At 40.7% G+C, this 18,564-nt stretch overlaps 1 protein-coding gene across 2 annotated transcripts in view; it reads right to left on the reverse strand.

Annotated features, from left to right (window-relative positions):
- PLEK (pleckstrin) overlaps positions 1 to 14,627 on the reverse strand; it is a 121,959-nt gene extending 107,332 nt beyond the window's left edge. For both annotated transcript variants that reach the window (XM_075596086.1, XM_075596088.1), the window contains exons 1-2: positions 14,064 to 14,627; positions 10,930 to 11,074 (exon numbers count right to left, since the gene is read on the reverse strand). In XM_075596086.1, the coding sequence (XP_075452201.1) occupies positions 10,930 to 11,074; positions 14,064 to 14,242 (324 nt within the window). In that variant the 5' untranslated portion in view covers positions 14,243 to 14,627. The remainder of the gene's footprint in view (positions 1 to 10,929; positions 11,075 to 14,063) is intronic.
- Between the last annotated feature and the right edge of the window lie 3,937 nt (positions 14,628 to 18,564).

The raw sequence follows: 18,564 nt of genomic DNA on the forward strand, positions 1-18,564 counted from the left end.
ACCAAAGTATTCTAGAGTCAAATGTGAGGCCATCTGTCTAACAGCTAAAGCTTGGCCAAAATTGGGTCATGCAACAGGACAATGATCCCAAGCACACCATCAAATCTACAACAGAATGGCTGAAAAAGAAAATAATAAAGGTGTTGCAATGGCCCAGTCAAAGTCCAGACCTCAACCCGATTGAAATGCTGTGGCTGGACCTTAAGAGAGCTGTTCATAAACAAATGTCCACAAACCTCAATGAACTGAAGCAATGTTGTAAAGAAGAGTGAGCCAAAATTCCTCCACAATGATGTGAGAGACTGATGAAGTCATACAGAAAACAATTACTTCAAGTTATTGCTGCAAAAGGTGGTTCTACAAGCTATTGAATCATAAGGTATACTTAGTTTTTCAAACATGGCTTCTCCATTTTGGCTTTATTTTTGTTAAATAAATCATGACACGGTGTGATATGTCATGTGTTGTTGTTCATCTGAGGTTGTATTTACCTAATTTTAAGACCTGCTAAGGAACAGATTGTTATGTCCTGATATGTTAAACCATAGAAATCAAAGACGGTGTACTTTCTTTTTCACACAACTGTATATATAGCGCACTTTCCCCCACCCCCAGGAAACCTGAGCCTCCAATGCTGGGTACCTGGGGTGTACCCGAGTTGTGGTTCAGTAGCGCCTCCACCTGTACAGGATTCCACTTTGTGGAATGACCCCGTTACAGGGACTCCATGCAATAACAGTTTACTACATAGAATATAAAGAACACACAGATAGATCCCTCCAACCAGGCCACGCATGGCCGTACTCTGCAATACTCCATCCCTCCCTGGAGTCACAGTCCCCAAAGTACCCTGGTGTCCACAAGTTAATTTCCCACCCAATGTGTGGTACAGTGCTGCCCACTAAAGTGTTTGTTGTTGCATGTGAGGAGTTGGGTAACTGCCAGGTGCATTGTGTAAAATAGGATCCACGGATGTCCTCGGCACAGCCTCCGCCTCTACGTTGGGCATGTCCCGCGCGTATGTTACCACCTCAAGAGTCTCTGTGGTCCTTGGTGTCTGGTCCCAGACCACCTGAGAACAGGATTCAGCCGCATCCTATCTTGATCCCTTTGCTATGGTTCTACAGAGTTGTGTCCCTACCTATGGGCCTGTCCCTGCAGCAACCACAAGCTTAGGGGATTCGGGACCAAGCTGAGGCCTAACAGGGGGTCTATAGCCTAGTGCAGGTGAAACAGACACCTACACATACCTCCAATCCTGACCTTGTCCCAGCTCCGACTGGAATGGTCTGCAGCACGCCACATGTATCCTCTCTCTGGTGCAGGGAATGCTCCAGCCCTATTGGCTGATTCGCACAACACAGGATGTTGCAGCCCCATTGCATTATGGGGCTTGTAGTCCCCGTGGAGCCATACTTCCCTAATGGCCACCTCACGCGCCTAACACTTTGCACATGCGCGAGAAACAGCGCATGCGATCAGTTGAAAAATGGCAGCGCCCTGCAGAGGGAGCCTCCGGCGAGCCGCTCGCTGCTTCATACTCCCCGCTGTGCCGCCCGCACTTGTTCCTGCCTCCACTGTCAGCCGCGACCGCACCAGCGGGGCACCCTGCTATATAGGATATACACATACACACACTTCGGTATATGTGCATACACATATACTCCTTTAAAAAGAGAAATATGACCAGTAACAAAACATGATATTATTTTTGCTTTGTGAAATTTACACGTTATCAGGGAACAAACGGTTATTAAAAAAAAAAAGTTCTTAGTGTATACAAATTCTGTTTGCAACAAAGTAAATGATAGTTCTTTAATTCAATGAACCAATTGTAATTATAATAGTACATTTCTACAAATTACAATTATTTTAGTCACAGTCAGCTTAGAATGTACTGTATTGGAGATGGTAACTATGACTATTGTAATTTAATAAATAAACCCCTGTAGGAATCCTATAATTATGGACTTTCCTTTTTTTCTCATCAAATTACGCATATCATAAATATTTTACAAGACAAGATTAATTCATATTATAGTAACCTATGCAATAACAAATGTAATTATAAAGGCCCAACACAAACAGTGTTTCCGAAGGCCCCGATGATCCCCTGCAAATCGAAATACCGGCCTCTCAATAAATATATAACTTATGTTTTGCCCTATTTGAGTTGTGCCTTTATTACCCTTTCTGTTATGATTTGTTTGCACAATTCGGTTAATTATAACGCCTATGTGCGAAAGCAAATAACATAACGTTCACCCATATGTAAAGCATGTGACAATATATAGATTCTACACTTACCTAAACTGACAGCCGTTTGGGGCTTCTGTTATAAATCTGTAAAAATCCTCATTGTGTGCCTAACATAATGGCTGCCTTTCAGTTTCAATCAATCCTTCAATCAGTGTAACTCGGTTACAATGTATCCTGATATTACTAGGTATATATTGTTACAGTTTACAGCTCAAACTGCTAGGAATATTGGAAACAAATCATCACAAACAGGAAGAGAGTTTTAGTAGACTCCCAAATGCTATTTATATCCCCGCTCCAAATAACATGTGGAGAAACATCTGTGCTCAAAAAGAAGCACACCTCATACCACGGGTGCGCAAACTGGGGGGCATGCCCCCCTGGGGGCGGGAGATTTGTTTGGGGGGCCGCGGGCGGTTGCAGAGGTCCCGCGCTCTTCCCTCGGGCATTTAAATTAAATGCTGGGCAATCGCGTGAAGCCTCTAGAACAATAAAACGTACCGGGATTCAGACGCTGTGACGTGTCTCCATGGCAACGCAGCGTCAAATGACGCCGCGGGTCACGTGACCTGACCCCGGAGCGTCATTTGACGCAGATGCCAGGTAGGAGGGGGGGCGCGAGCTCCGGAGCACGCAGACATGGGGGGCGCAGAAGGAAATGTTTGCGCTCCCCTGCCTTACACAACCTTGGAGATATACTTTGCATATTTCATTAGCATATATAAATGACCCACACCCAATACCTCCTAAAATATTTCCATAAGACATATTGACAAGCCTAAAGCCCCTTGTAATCAATGAGGTACCAGTGTCCAGTCCCAACAGGATCAGTACCCACAACATTTGCTATTTAGGGCAAGAGATCTAGCATCTAACTATCTCAGATGCTGGATTGCTCCCCTGTCACAGCATACTTTAGAGCATCTGAGAGTTCAATACTGGATCTGCTGCCCTGAATAGCAGAGGTTGTGGGTTCGTATCCTGTTGGGACAGACACTAGTACCCCCTTCATCACAAGGTGCCTTAGGTTTCTCAGTATAGGTCTTATGGGAATCTTTTAGGAGGTGCGAGTCATTTATATTTCATTAGGATATCTCCAAGGTATCTAAGGTGTGCTCCTTTTTGATCACAGACGTTCTCCATATGTTATTTGAGGAAGGTTCTCGCTCTCCCAGTTATTTGCCCTGATTAATCACAATTAAAACCGAAAACATTTCTTCATTGTACGTTTTGCATCATTTTAGTGATTCTCCAATAGTAACATAAGTAATTACAAGGCAATGCCAAAACATTACATTTAATGCTGTTTATCACCTCTTTGAAGGACTACATGCACAGTTAAGCTCACATTTTCAAAGGTTTCTAGGTTGGATCATCAAGAATAGATCTATTTATATAAAACAATAAAAAAGGTGTCAGTTTCTGCATGACACAAGCACTAAATGAGGATCCTTTTGTTGAAACAATCAAATGGTATTGGGTTTAATTGTTCAAAACATTCTGATACAAGAATATTAATCTGTGTGTGCAATTTAGAGACTATTCTTTCTAAACCTGCCAAGCTATACTCAGCTCTGATTTTTCCATATAGTTATAAGCTTGGTGACAAATACTATTTATCATGAAGGATCTGAAACCCACATTCAGCATGAACTGAATGACCTACAGTACTTTGAATTAAATGTATGAAAGTAAAATATCTTTAAAAAGGTGTAGCTTTTTTGTTAGTACCATATTAGTGTTATTGTGATTCCAGTTTCACACACAGCATATGGAGCCTAACAAATCCTTCATTAATTATGAGATGTAAAAATAAGGTACAGCTGGGGAGAAAATGTATTGCGAAAGTTTTATGGTGTGAAAATGTTCCAATCTCATGATATGAATATGGAAATCTATACTTCTATTCAATATGCTGTGAATCTGCTTTCCCAAACCAGAGATTGGAGTCCCATTCATTTTGAAAAGTTGATCTCTTCTCCAACATGGAGTACTGTAGATCGAGAAAAGGATTAAGAGAGACAGGCCCTAATCAATATCCTGTAACGCCTGCTCTATTCAATTCAGCTCTATTCAAATAAAGGGGGAAGATGTCTTCACAGCATAGAGGGACAATATGAGGAAATGACTGAAAATTGGTAATGTGTAAGAACATAGTCACATTCACAGGGTAAGTTTCTTGTGCTTTAATATTCAGTGCCTTGGCAACTGGCTGGCAAAGAGATTTATTTTTACTATATTATTTATAAAATACGGAAAAAGACATTTGAAGTCACTTTAAAGACCATGTTTCCCAAACAAATTAAACAATAGCAATGTTTTGAGTTTGAAGGTTTTGGCTGATGGCTTGCTATGAAGCATAAATATGACTTCTTCATTCTGAGTAAAAGGTGTATTTTTATTATTGAATAATAACGATAATTTATGAATTCTAAAAATGTTATTAGGATTCTAAAGAAGTTAGGAGGTGGTTGTACGATATCCCCTTTCTGTGTTTCGTTGTTGTTTGTTTTACATTGCTTGAATTTGTATGGTACGATTTGTATCCTAGCGCTGGAAATCCCCTAGTTCGGAACATATTGAAGTCCAAAATGTCATAGTGTCTTTCAGTAGATTAATTTGACTGAGAGAAGGAAGTATAGGAGGTCATTGTTCCTGATTGGCTCAGAGCCTGGAATCTGCATAGTGGCCATCTCAATTAAGGGCAAATGCTCTGCTATGAAATAATAACTTTTGTCTGGAAACATGATCTCCATTCACAGTCCTACAAGAGGAAACCACCAGGTTCAGACCCAGATTAAAGGGAAGAGATCAATGGAGGGAGCCGCTGCTTCAAATCCACTATTGCACAGCTTAAACTATGGAAGATAATACATATTACCTGCACTCCTCCCTTTAAACAAAACAGATCCTTCGCTCCTACCAATTTGGGCTAAAATATACTTGTGACATCTTTACATTGAGAACCCAAGTCTGTGTAACAAAGGAGTCATTTGTTTGCATCTTTTGATCAAAACATGATTCAATCCTGCCAACCTAGTCAAGTTATACTCAGTTTAGCAGGTAGCTACACAAAATATATGTAATTTCTTATTGTCCTGTGGACTAAACTTCGTCGCTGCATGCACACACACACACGCACACACAACAGATATAGTAGCACCAAACACTAAAGTCCTATAGCTCAGTGAATTCCTGTATATACAGTTAGTGATATTAAGTGAAGGGATTATATCCTGTGGGATATATTCATTGAACCAATTCTATAACATATGAAACAATAATATACAAACAAACATGAATACGAAAAGAAAAAATATAAAAACCAGTTCTTGAATAAGGTCAATCAAATAGTGATTTGTAAATTCAAGTGAAGGGGTCTCCGGCAGCTCTCGGAAGGATCAACCAAATCCTGTAGTACTTATAGGCCCAAGGCCTGTGGTGCCCATGCACAGAGGCCCGCAGCCATGCGCAGAGGCCCGCAGCCATGGAGATATTTAGTGTGTCTGCGCATGCACTGGCTATGGTCAGAGCCTCTGCGCATGCGTGGAGGGGGACGGCTCTTGCTGGCTCTGGTCAGAGCCTTTGCGCATGCATTGAGGCGGACGGCTCTCGTTGTCAATATGTGTATAATGTGTATGCGATGGCAGACGGAGCCGCTGATCTATGCGCAGAGCTGACGCATCAGTGCTGGACACCTCAGCGCTTCTGCTGATTGCCGTGGATGACTGTGGGCATGGAGGTAAGTGTTGGTGAGGGCCGACGGCCTGATCTGTCAGCCCTGACGTCACTTTCATAACCTACTTCCATCTCCTGGAAAATGGATTTGGACCCAGCAAAGAAGTTTCACTTCAACAGAAATAAAACATCCATCCTATAAACCATATCCTGGTTTCCTTCATACTTCTCTCATTGCTCATTTTTCATACCTTTTGCCAAAATGTGTTCATCCCTTATCAGGGCACTGTTCTTGGACTTCTCCTTTTCTCTCTGTACAGACAACCACTTGGTGACTATATCAAAAAGAATTGTCATTTCCCATTTTGGGAGAGATTTCCTATGGTCCAATACGTGTTACCGCATCATGATACCATTCAAATCAATGGCAGTTGACGCAGCATCAAGGGGTCATAACCCATATTGGTTCATGGAATTCTGACTAAAATGGCAAAAACTGAGCCCCTCAAATTTCATCCTAGACCTAGTCCAATGTCCCTTTTCTTCTTCGCAGTGAATGGCACCACCATTTATCCAGTCACTAAAGGGCATTGCATAGGTATTACATTTGGCTCCTCTCTCTCCTTCCCAACAAAGCCTGTATCCGCTACAATGTATTTTTCCTCACCCTTAAGGCTCCTACACCCCTCCTTATCTTCACCCGTCCCCATATCTCAGCTTTGATTTCTTGACATACCCCTGCCCATCTCTTATGCTATACTTGTTACTGCAGGGGTGGAGAAATCCCGGGCGCCTGGTAGTCCAGGGACCTAAAAATGTGCTCCTGGCTCAGGAGTTGTAGTTCTGACTAACCCGTTAATCACCACTATGTCTCACCTTAAGCAGGACAGGTTGCGCTGTTGCCAGTAGCGGCGGTGACTGACAGGTCAGTCACCACTGTGCCACTATAGAAATAGTGAGTATGACACACACACACTGCTGCCGATGGGAGGAGGAGGAGGAGGAGTTGTGACAGTCCCCCCTCTGCACCTAACTTACTGAGGAAAATATCATAAAAAGCCGTTTTTAGGAAATAAAAAAAGATCTGTAAAACAGATTTTAAAAACCCCACTAAAATATATATATATATATATATATATATATATATAAAATAGCCGTGTTAGTCCAGTTGCGATAGTGCAGAATAAATGAGTTCTTCAGTATTCGGTGATACCTTTTTTATTGGACTAACAATTTATGTCATAGGACAAGCTTTCGAGAGTTATCCTCTCTTCTTCAGGTCAAGCAATACTGATATACAAAGGAAACTATGGCTAAAACAGTGTGGAGAGAGGGGGAAAAAAATAAATAACAACAGATATTTACTGTAGATAAGGTAGGGTGTTAAGTGTTTGAAGCCAGGGGACAGTGTCAAAGAAAGGTGGGGAGGGATACTGGGGGGGGGAGAGAAAGTGTGGATAAGAATAGAGGCAAGCAGGATAATTACAAGCAGTTTTGATAGGGTGTGAGAAAACACGTCTGCATTAAGTGCTTTGGTTTTGGTGTCAAAGAGTCTTATCATTCTGGGTTCAAATGGTTTCCGTTCTTGGGTGCTTTTAAACATTCCATTGAGGATTTTGATTTTTAGATCATTTATGGAATGATCTGGTTGTGAGAAGTGATGTCCCACAGGTGAGCAGTATCTTCCTTCTTCGTGATGGAGTATAGAGTGTCTGTGCATATTCATTCTGCCTTGTAGTTTTAGGCTGGTTTCCCCAATGTAGCAACCTTGGTCACATTTGTTGCACTGAATCATATACACTAAATTCCTGGATGTGCAGCTGTATGATCCTTTAACATTGAATGTTCTATGGTTGTGACTGGCTGTGGGATCCTGGCAAATATGTTTGCAGAGTTTGCAGCGTTTGTTGCTGCACGGTTTTGTGCCATTATCCATGTCTTTTAAATCGTTGTGAAGTTTTCTGCTGACTAATTTCTGTTTGAGGTTTGGTGGTTGCCGGAATGCAAGAATTGGAGGTTTGGGAAAGATTTCTTTTAATGTCGCATCCTCTGTCAGCATGGGATGTAGATCTTTGATTATTTTTCGTATACCCTCTAGGGTAGGGTTGTATGTGGTCACTAGTGGTATGCGTGTGGTAGGTTCTTTCTGTCTGTTTGTAGCAGGTGTTCTCGTGGGGCTTTTATTGCAGATGTAATAGTTTTGGCAATGGTCTTTGGTTTGTATCCCTTCTGTCTGAACGATTCGGTCAGGGTTGTGAGATGCCTGTTTCTGTCTTCAGTGTCAGAGCATATGCGTTGGTATCTTATAGCCTGGCTGTGTATGATACCTTGTTTTGTATGAGTGGGATGGAAGCTGGGGTTGTGGAGGTAACTGCATTTGTCAGTAGGTTTCTTGTATACAGATGTGTGTAGTTTGCCATCTTTCAGTGTTACTGTAGTATCTAGAAAGTTTACTAGGTTTGCCAAATAATCCATTTTGAGTTTAATTGATGGATGGAATGAGTTCAGGGACTCGTGGAATTGTTTTAGGTTTTCTTCACCCTCTGTCCATATTATAAACAGTTCATCAATGTATCTGTAGTATTTGTAGGGTTTGTGGAGGCATGTAGTTAGGAATCTTTGTTCAAGATTTGCCATGAAAAGATTGGCATATTGCGATGCCATCTTGGTACCCATTGCAGTTCCCATTAGTTGTAGGTACATTTCCTTGTTGAAGCTGAAGTAGTTGTGTGTGAGGATGTATTCTATCAGTTTGGTAATTACATCAGCGCTGTATTTCTGATCCAGGGGAGATGTTGTAAGGAAATGCAGGCAGACCTATTATTATCCACACTTTCTCTCCCCCCCATTATCCCTCCCCACCTTTCTTTGACACTGTCCCCTGGCTTCAAACACTTAACACCCTACCTTATCTACAGTAAATATCTGTTGTTTTTTTTTTGGGTTTTCAGACACTGTTTTAGCCATAGATTCCTTTGTATATCAGTATTGCTTGACCTGATGAAGAGAGGATAACTCTCGAAAGCTTGTCCTATGACATAAATTGTTAGTCCAATAAAAAAGGTATCACCGAATACTGAAGAACTCATTTATTCTGCACTATATATATATATATATATATCTCTAGTAAAATAAGTGGAAAGTAGTTGATTGGTATATTCTGGACTGTACGCTAAGAGTACAGCAGGGCCCCGGGTATACGGCGGGTTCCGTTCCAGGGGCCCGCTGTATAGTGAAAATCGCCGGAAAGCGGATCCGGCGATTTTTAGTTCTGTGCATGCACAGAACAGCGTTTTCGCCATTTTGCGCATGCGCGGCCTATGGTCTGTGCGTGCAAACTACGGTATGCGCGCGCAGACACTGGTCTGCGCATACGCGCCGGGCGCGACCACCCGTTCTGCGCTTGCGCGACTGGGAATCAAAGATGGCGGCCCCCTTCTCGGTGCCGTCGTATCGGCGGATCGCCGAAAAGCGAAGCGCAGAGAAGCGGGGCCCTGCTGTACTTCTATTACACACCGTATATAGCAAATAGTCAATTACACAAACTGATCAACACCCCAAGTCCGCCGACTAGGGGTCATCTTTGACTCTACCCTCCTTCATTCGTCACATTCAATCCTCACTATCCTCTAGAATCAAATTTAAAACCCTTGCTCGGACTTAAAAAGCTCTCAACGACACTGCCCCCCCCCCCCCCCCACTTACATCTCAGCCCTCATCACCAAAATATATATATATATATATATATATATATATATATATATATAAATATATATATATAATCCAATGCACAGCCGGCACACCATATGCAAGTAAATAAGTTTTGGTGCTTATCCCATAAAGCAATAACAGACCATACGATACCGGTTGCCACACGACATCAAGGGACACCACGCAGGTAAGTAAATCATGAATTTTCTATATTTGATAGAAGACACAAAAAACGACGTTTCGGTCCCCCAGTGGGACCTTTCTCAAGGTGAAACCAAGGCGCACCAGCTTGAGAAAGGTCCCACTGGGGGACCGAAACGTCGGTTTTTGTGTCTTCTATCAAATATAGAAAATTCATGATTTACTTACCTGCAAGCTGTCCCTTGATGTCGTGTTGCAACCGGTATCGTATGGTATATATATATATATATATATATATATATATATATATATATATATATATATATATATATATATATATATATATATATATATATATATATATATATTCGCCCCCTATTTTCCACGAATGACATCCGCCTTTCCTCCTGCCTTATTACGTCCTCTCATTCCCTCCTACAAGACACCTCCTGTGCTATAGCCTCTCTCTGGAATTTTCAACCACGCAACATCAGAATCTCCCCCCGCATTCAGACATTTAAAAACTCCCTCAAAACTCACATTTTCAAGAAATCCTATCTGGCATATTCCTAACATCTCCCATGCTCTCCAACCCTAATGGGACCAATTGTGTGGCTTGGACCAAACTCCACGCCAACACCTCCCAACAGCCACATCACCAAACCCTGATGGAATCAGCTGTATGGCTGGACCATACTCCATAGTTCGTTCCACAATGAGCAGCCACTTAACCTTTTGTTTCAACATTGCCCCTTATCCCGTCTCACGAGCAGGGTCCTCATTACCTCTACATATCTGTTTGCACTTGTTTGTCCTTATTTGGTTTGTCATTCTATTTAAGTAATATACATAACTCTGTACCCCCATTGTACCACGCTGCAGAATATGTTGGTGCTTTACAAATAAATAATAATAATACTTTTCAATATTAGTTTGTTACATTATGGGGGGAAAATGTTTACACACAATTAATGAAACATCAACATTTGATTCTCTACTGACCATATTGTAACCTGAGGTCCAATATTTCCCCTGTTGTGTCAATCAGCTAAATATTTTCCTCATAATTCTAAAATGATACAACTGGAATGAGAGGATATTCTAAATCTAGAATATCAACTAATAAGAAGGTTTCAGTACCTGAATAATGACTTGAAGCGGTTGCCTCTCCCCACTTTTGGTGTGGGTCACTCCCTCTGTATCGTAGACCGCTGTGTAGCACACCACTTGTGGATCTCTGGATTTCTCTTCCAGTGGAATAATCACTCCTCCTAAATTCATGGTCCTGAAACAGACGGCCTTGAACAGTTCACCAATCCGCATACCTCCTCAGGGAAAATAATACTTAAAACGATGTATTAACATTTAATGAACACAGCAAAGTCTCAGACATTTTATCTTATATTAATGCAGTATTGCATGTTTTAATAAAGACTGAGTCAAAGTAGGAATATAATAAAAAGCTAAATATTTAGCCCAAGATGTCTATGCCTTCCAGAGATGGAATATTAAATCCCTGACATATCTACACTTAATTGATTGCATATCTTCGACCAGTTGTCTTTTCACTCTGACCTTATCATACCTCCATTACTTCCTATTCTTGACAAAGGGAATATTACTTTATTACACATTGGACAAAGTGCATTGTAAAAAGATAATACAAAAACAGTGGTGCAATGCTTAAACATGAAACAAGAACTAGATACGTGATCTCCGCTCTACCTCTAAAAAGGTATGTGGAAATGAGGTAGATGCACTATGGGGAAGAGAATATAGAGTCAGGAAAAAGGGCCCTGTCCCAAGAGATTCTCTATGACGTGGAGAAATAGGCAGGAAAGCCCCTATTGTGTGCACTCAGTTACCCATAGATATAGTCAAAATGTCCAGTTATAATTCTGTAGAGATCAGGCTGCACAGCACACGTGCATTCAATCTGAATACACCTTGAGCACTATTAATTGTATGGATAACAGTCATAATGAGTGGTAAATGAGTAATATCATATGTATTAACATTTATTTTAATAGCAACTTGATTTAAAATACAGCAGGGTCAATAAACAATTTGTAATCAGATAGCTATTAACTATGTTGCATATGAGTGAGTGTGCACTCACTCCGTCATGGACAGGGTCACTGGGGATAGGTCAGTGTATAACTGCTTCCATGCAGAGTATGTCCGCAATGCACTGTAGCAGTGACTGATCAGTGACCTGTTGGTATCAATATAAAATGTAACGGCAACGAAAAAGGGATACGGCCTCCAAAATTGTCACTAGGCTGCTTGCCTAGTCTAGGACCTTGGTTACAAATGCTATTAGCAAAGTAGCTATAAGTCTGGAGATGCGTGTGTTGTAGTGGCTTAGTTGGGTTGAGGCGCAAACAAATGGACAGTTGTGTCAAGGTAACATTTGCAGTGATGCACTAGCCAAAATATTGCACAGCACTAGCGTGTCATCGCTGAGTGGGATGTTCACGGGTGTGTGCAATGTCCTACAAGGAGAAAATACTGAGAGGATGCCTGCCAAACCGTGGAAACCACTCAGATAACCCTCTGAGAGCTTAATCACCATTAAAAAAAAGGGAGTGACAGTAAGGAGAGCTATTGCTGGTCAGATGTCACAAATTGACCTCGAGTAGTTATAACTATAATCTAGCACTACATACATAACCCTACAATACAAGGGACAGGTAGGGAACGGGCAGGGTATTCCTAAGCACTATGGCTGAGCTGTCCCTCAGTAGGTCGTGACACTGAGCGAATAAGAAGCTGCTTACTTCTAAAAACTGTAGCAGAAGCTGTGGGTCTGCGGTGAGACCTCCGTTCAGCCTCCGCGCAGCTTTGCTGGTCGTGCAAATAGAACTATCGGGGTGCACGACGCTAATGCGTGACGTCAATGGCGTCCGCTTACCCTGATGTACGTTTCGCATGTAGCTTTTTGAAAAGGTAAATCTTGGACATCCTGATCTCCATAGAATTATTGTTTTGTAAATTTTGACAATATCTATGGGTAACTGAGTGCACGCAATAGGGTCTTTACTGCCTATATCTCCACGTCGTGGAGAATCTCTTGGACAGGGCCCCTTTTTCCGGCTTTTAAACACGAAATAGCAGGAAACAAGGCCATTACTTATTTTCATCAAAATGTTTAAATATTCATGATATAGGTAATGGTGTGGGTGTTATATATAATATACATTCATGTGTGTGTATATAGATAATATATATGGTAAGCTAGTGCCATAACTAGCAACTATTACTTTTAGAGAATAAAAGAAATGAACAAATGCATTAAATAAATATATAGTAGTTAATATACAAACATTATATGCTGTATCAGATTCAACAAAAACATACTTATCGTTTTAAGGCAGTAACCATGGAATGGTACTTCTATGTACCTGATCATTTATAGACCCATTTGCATGAAATGCATTTAAGAATCTACTAAAATACATACTGTACTACCTTCATATAATGCACTTGGTAGACTCTGAATGTTAATGAATAATTAAGTGTGCTTGAATGTACTGTTACCAAGTTACCCCCAAATCATATATAATCATAGTGCACTGCAGGAAATACATTTTGGATGTAGAGAAATGAAAAAAATGTCAACACATTTATGACATCTGAATGCATTATTCCTTACTGTGCAGCCACCCACAGGCAACTAAGCACTGGGATGTCTTATTGACTTCAAAATATATGAAGGTTGGATTTAATTTATAGCACATATTGCAGCTTCATCATCCCTGCAGTACCTTCTGTCCAATAGCTTTATGCTGCCAAAATCACATACATCACCCTACTTCCCATGGGCCTTCTGCACCTTACTGGATAATGTATGTGGTGTGGTAGTGATGGTGGGGTTGGGGGTGAAAAGGATGGAGGCATCTAGCCTCTGATCTCATTTACCATATTTAAATCACCCAAACATATTAAGTCTATATTACAGGGACTTCATATTCCTGCAGCCTGCAGGGCTCAGAGACATGTGATCTTTTTCTATTTCTCTTCTCTCTTTTTTTTTTTTTTGCAGATGGCAGCTTAATCCAAGGGGAGGGAAATGACTTCAGAAAACCATTGACCCTCAACAGCAAAAAACATAAATACAACACATTTCTTACTAGCATAAACAATACTGCTCAATTCAAAAGGCTGGTAGAGCAGAGCAGATTAAACAGAATCAGGTAAAATAAAACCAGATGTCACAGCTGCACAATGGCAGTGACAGGAAGACACAGACACAGAATCACTGCTGCACTTACGTGGCTCTGACTGCTCCGGGTTTGAGGACGAGCTCGATTTTATATTTAGCTCCTGTTAATAATTTGATTGTCCGGTTCTGGCCAAACCTCTGCCCGTCCACCTTGAAATACACGGGACCGTCATTGGGTTGGATTTTAAGGGAGACTGCGATTTTCACCAGACTGGGAATCTCCCCCATGTCTTCCAGCCAGGAGCAGATAGCGGCTCGGAGAGGTTCTGGGAGGGGCGGTGGGCTCTGCACAAGGAGCCGCTGCACCTTCCTGGAGACCCACCACTAGGGCATAGAAGGAGCTGCAGGACACCAGAGAGGGCTCCGCCGTGGAACGCGGCCCCAGGCTGGCAGGCAATCCGGTGATTTCCTCTGCACTTTAATCCGGTGCCGATTGCAGCGTTATTATAATCCAGTCTCCGGGGGGATTGGGGGGAGGGAGAGCTCTCCTGTATCTCCTCCCAGCAAACACAGGGCACGGTGATCTGAGTGATACATGCAAATCTGCTGGGGGAGGCGAGGAAGGAAGACACACAGACACCGTGCAATCTGCTAACTAACCCCCTCGTGAGTTTTTCATTGTAGCTGTTGGGTGTTTTTTTTTTTGGGGGGGGGGGGTATTTTGGAAGTCACCGGTCCGCTAATGAAAGTGATGGTTCACGTGACAGCTGCTGCAACGCCTTCATGCTGTTACAGTGACAGGGGTGTCATTGGTTGCCAAAAACGATTGAGATGTGGGGCATGTGGTACAATTGTGATCATGAAGAGAAGGGAAGTGCACGTGAATGTCAGAATGAATGAGATTGCTTTCCAATTAATGTCACTGGAGAGCGCGGTGCATGTGCAAAGTGTGTGGCTGCAGGAAGCCAGATCTTGCACATCCTCCAGATGTACCTCTGTAGCAGGTAGTTGTACCTTTATGTATGGCCGGTACCTATTCAATTCAGCTGTACCAATTGTACCTATTTCTGCCAGTGGCTGCTTAAGCTTCAGACAATGAAAGCAGCTGGGAGATTGATGATTTATAATAAGATGGTTAGGGGGATTTAATGCCACCCCTATTGTATGTATAAAACTATATAAAATAAATCCATAGATTGTATTGATAATATAATCTTTGCGCAGTCAATTGTACGTGTTATTGTGATTTCTTCAGTGAGGTCACGTGCATGGAGGCTGCTCCATCCCATCCACGTACTATAGCACATAAACTACCTATTTGTATGTGACAAATGTTGGAGAGTCTGAATGTGTATTGCTCTACATTTTCTAGGTATATAAAACCTATTATGACTTATTAGGAGACAATTATCTGACATAAAAGATAATTAATTTACCTGAATCATATGTGGCATGATGTCAAAGTCTTATCACTTTAGGTCCACAAGATATCCAGAGATATAAAGTCACAGTTTTTGGAAGCATCACTTATTACAATTCTCCCACACATTTTTAGCATTGGAGACCAAATAGATTTCAGTAAAGATTCCCTATTCCAAATCTGAATGTATCCATTAAGAGGTCAATGTTTTGCTTGCTTATGTAGGTCCATAGAACTAAAAAGTTGTGGACATCTCAAAATATGGCTTTATGAGTGGAGGAACCAAGTTATCAGTATACAACTTTAGCATATTGACAAGAACCACTTGCATTCACTATTGTTACTTTACAATATATAGTGTAGTGTATTGTACTCTAAATCAACTATGTTAAACTACCACAGCCAGATGTTCAAAGTGATAGAAAAATAAAAATATAAATGAGTAACTAGGATCATTAAAATGCAGCAGGTATATTAAGATGGCTCAAAACATCTAATAGTGCAAATTTAAAGAAAAAGATACCAGCGCAAAAAACATGTTCCAAAATAGAAAAATATTTTATATGGAATTAAAAGAAACACAAATATGTGCTATAAAAGAACACCAGATTGGTTAAGCAAACATAAAATTAAAACGATACAACGTTACTAGAGGCTCCTTGTGAATGCAGCTGTTAGCAAAGGCAACAAAAGTAACAGTCCTGTGGTTCAGGCAATGCTGATGGGGAAAACACCCAGTCAGCTCCTCAGTGCAGGCAGTAAAGTTACCAGAAGTTCCTTGTGCGGTTGTAAATGTAACTGTTAGCCTATTTTCTACCGGTTTTAACTGATTGGTCGGCAAAGCCGACCAATCAGAGGAACAAAACTACTCGTTGGTTATCCAATGAGTAAAAAGAAAACCGGAGAAACTAAAATACAAAATAAACCATATCATTGTGCACTGTAAAATAAATAAAGTGCACTAAATAAGGGAGGTGAATTTAAATGAATCCAAGGGCTACAAAAGTAGCAGTACTGCGGTTCAGGCAATGCTGATAGGGAAAGCACCCGCTCTCAGCTCATCAGTGCAGGCAGTTCACGTCTCAGTAGTTTGCAGTGTAGACCAGCTGATCCACCTCCCGTCTGGCTCCACTCACCACCGGATATGAAATGCACCCACTCCCGGCTAACTGCCCTCAGCTTGTATCGGTCAGGGAAGGCACCCGCTCCCAGTATGATGTTTCCAGTGGTCACGTGGCTTCACAATGAAAGATTCACAGACTCTCAATAAAGCTGCAGACATAGAACACTGCATGAATACATGCAAAAAAGCACCAAAAAGGGGAATTTAAAAGTGCTAAATAGCAAGATATATATGTAAAAAGGGAATAAAAAATACACAATCTATTTTCTATCCAACGCGTTTCGTATCATAAAAGATACTTCATCAGGGTTGATTGATACTGGAAATGTGTGCTATTTAAACCCAAATGCAACTTGAAAATGGGCGTAGAGTTACAAGACAATTACGCAACCACATAGCCCATTGGTGGATCTATTAAGCAATTAAACAAACAGCTGTAATTACTTCAGAGTGAACATGCAAGATCACATTCTACAAAAATCACTTATAAAGAACTAATCACAGAAATTATACATTTGGCTGAAAATTCTAACTGTACATAACTTGAAAGATTCCATAGTAAATAGATATTGTAACCTTGGGAGTCTGGAATGACAAAAATTCAACATTAGAGTCAAATGGATTACATAGAACTAGAGAACCAATATTGATGTTATTATTTGGACTTATAAATCATTTATAAAAATGATTATGGTCCAAAATATCAACGGCAGGTATAAACGAATATATAAAAACAAAAGATAGATTCTTCTTATAGATAGGCTGTTATAAATACACGTGAAATAAATTATAGGAGTGATATAATATCAATCTCTTAATTTAACCCCATAGGAACCATGTTGTTCAATTGGAATATCCAATAGATTTTTTGTCTAGAGAGTACCTTTATCCTGTCTCCACCCCTCCTGTCAGTGGGTATAGCCTGAATACCTTTATATTTAAGATATGTAGGGTCCTGAGAGTGATGGGTCTTAAAATGTCTAGAGACACTATGTTGTAGAAATCCAATTTTAATATTGTGAATATGTTCCTAGATGCGCCTCCTCAAGTGCCTGCTGGTCCTACCCACATATAGAAGACCGCAGGGATACTCAAGGAGGTACACCACATATGAAGTTGTGCATGATATGCTATCTTTGATGTTATAGATTTTATCTGAATTTATACCAGAAAAACTCTTGCGATTGTTAGTAATATGCTTGCAAGCTAAACATTTCCCACATATAAAATTACCTGTAGGTTTAGAAGGTAACCACATGTTAGTATTAACATTGGTGATTTTCACACTGATATCACTTGGTGCAAGTGAATGTTTAAGATTTTGGCTTTTCCTTAAGATCACACGAGGTTTTGCTGGCAATCTACAGTACAACCCAAAATAGGATAATTCTCCAAAATCTTCCAGTTTTTATGTATAATTTTTTAATGTCTACACTCTGACAATTAAACGTTGTAACAAAAGGAACAGATATTAAACCTGTTTCCAAAAGACAACATTTTGGTTGAGGCTTTATCTTGGGTATCAGTAATTGTTCCCTATTCACAGACCCTTCCCGTTCCCATGCCTTGAGAATTAAATCTGAATCATAACCTCTCTCTAAGAATTTCAGGCGTAAATCACTAGCCTGTTTCTGATAGTCTATGTCTCTACTACAATTTCGCCTCAATCTAATGAACTGTCCTAGAGGTATGTTCCTAATCCATTGTTTGTTGTGATTGCTTGTAGCTAATAGGAAAATGTTGGAATCTACAGTACCTCCTTGAAATGTGTGCTAGAAATTACAGACCCATCACTCAAGGCCTCCAAATGAATATGGTTAATAGAGGTAAAGACTAAATTACAGTCATTCGAATTGATATATTGAAGAACGGAATTGAGGGTTCTATTTTGGAGCATGTTTTTTTGCTCTGGTATCTTTTTCTTTAAATTTGCACTTTGAAATATGTGTTGACTGTTAATAATACATATTATGCCACACCTTGGGAACTACAGGTGAATATAAGTACCTGAGAAATTCAGCATTTTGTTTCACCACACATAAGCAAATGTTTCAATAAAAGTAACAA

The sequence above is a fragment of the Ascaphus truei genome, chromosome 4 (assembly GCF_040206685.1).
Source record: "Ascaphus truei isolate aAscTru1 chromosome 4, aAscTru1.hap1, whole genome shotgun sequence".
Lineage (NCBI taxonomy): Eukaryota > Metazoa > Chordata > Amphibia > Anura > Ascaphidae > Ascaphus > Ascaphus truei.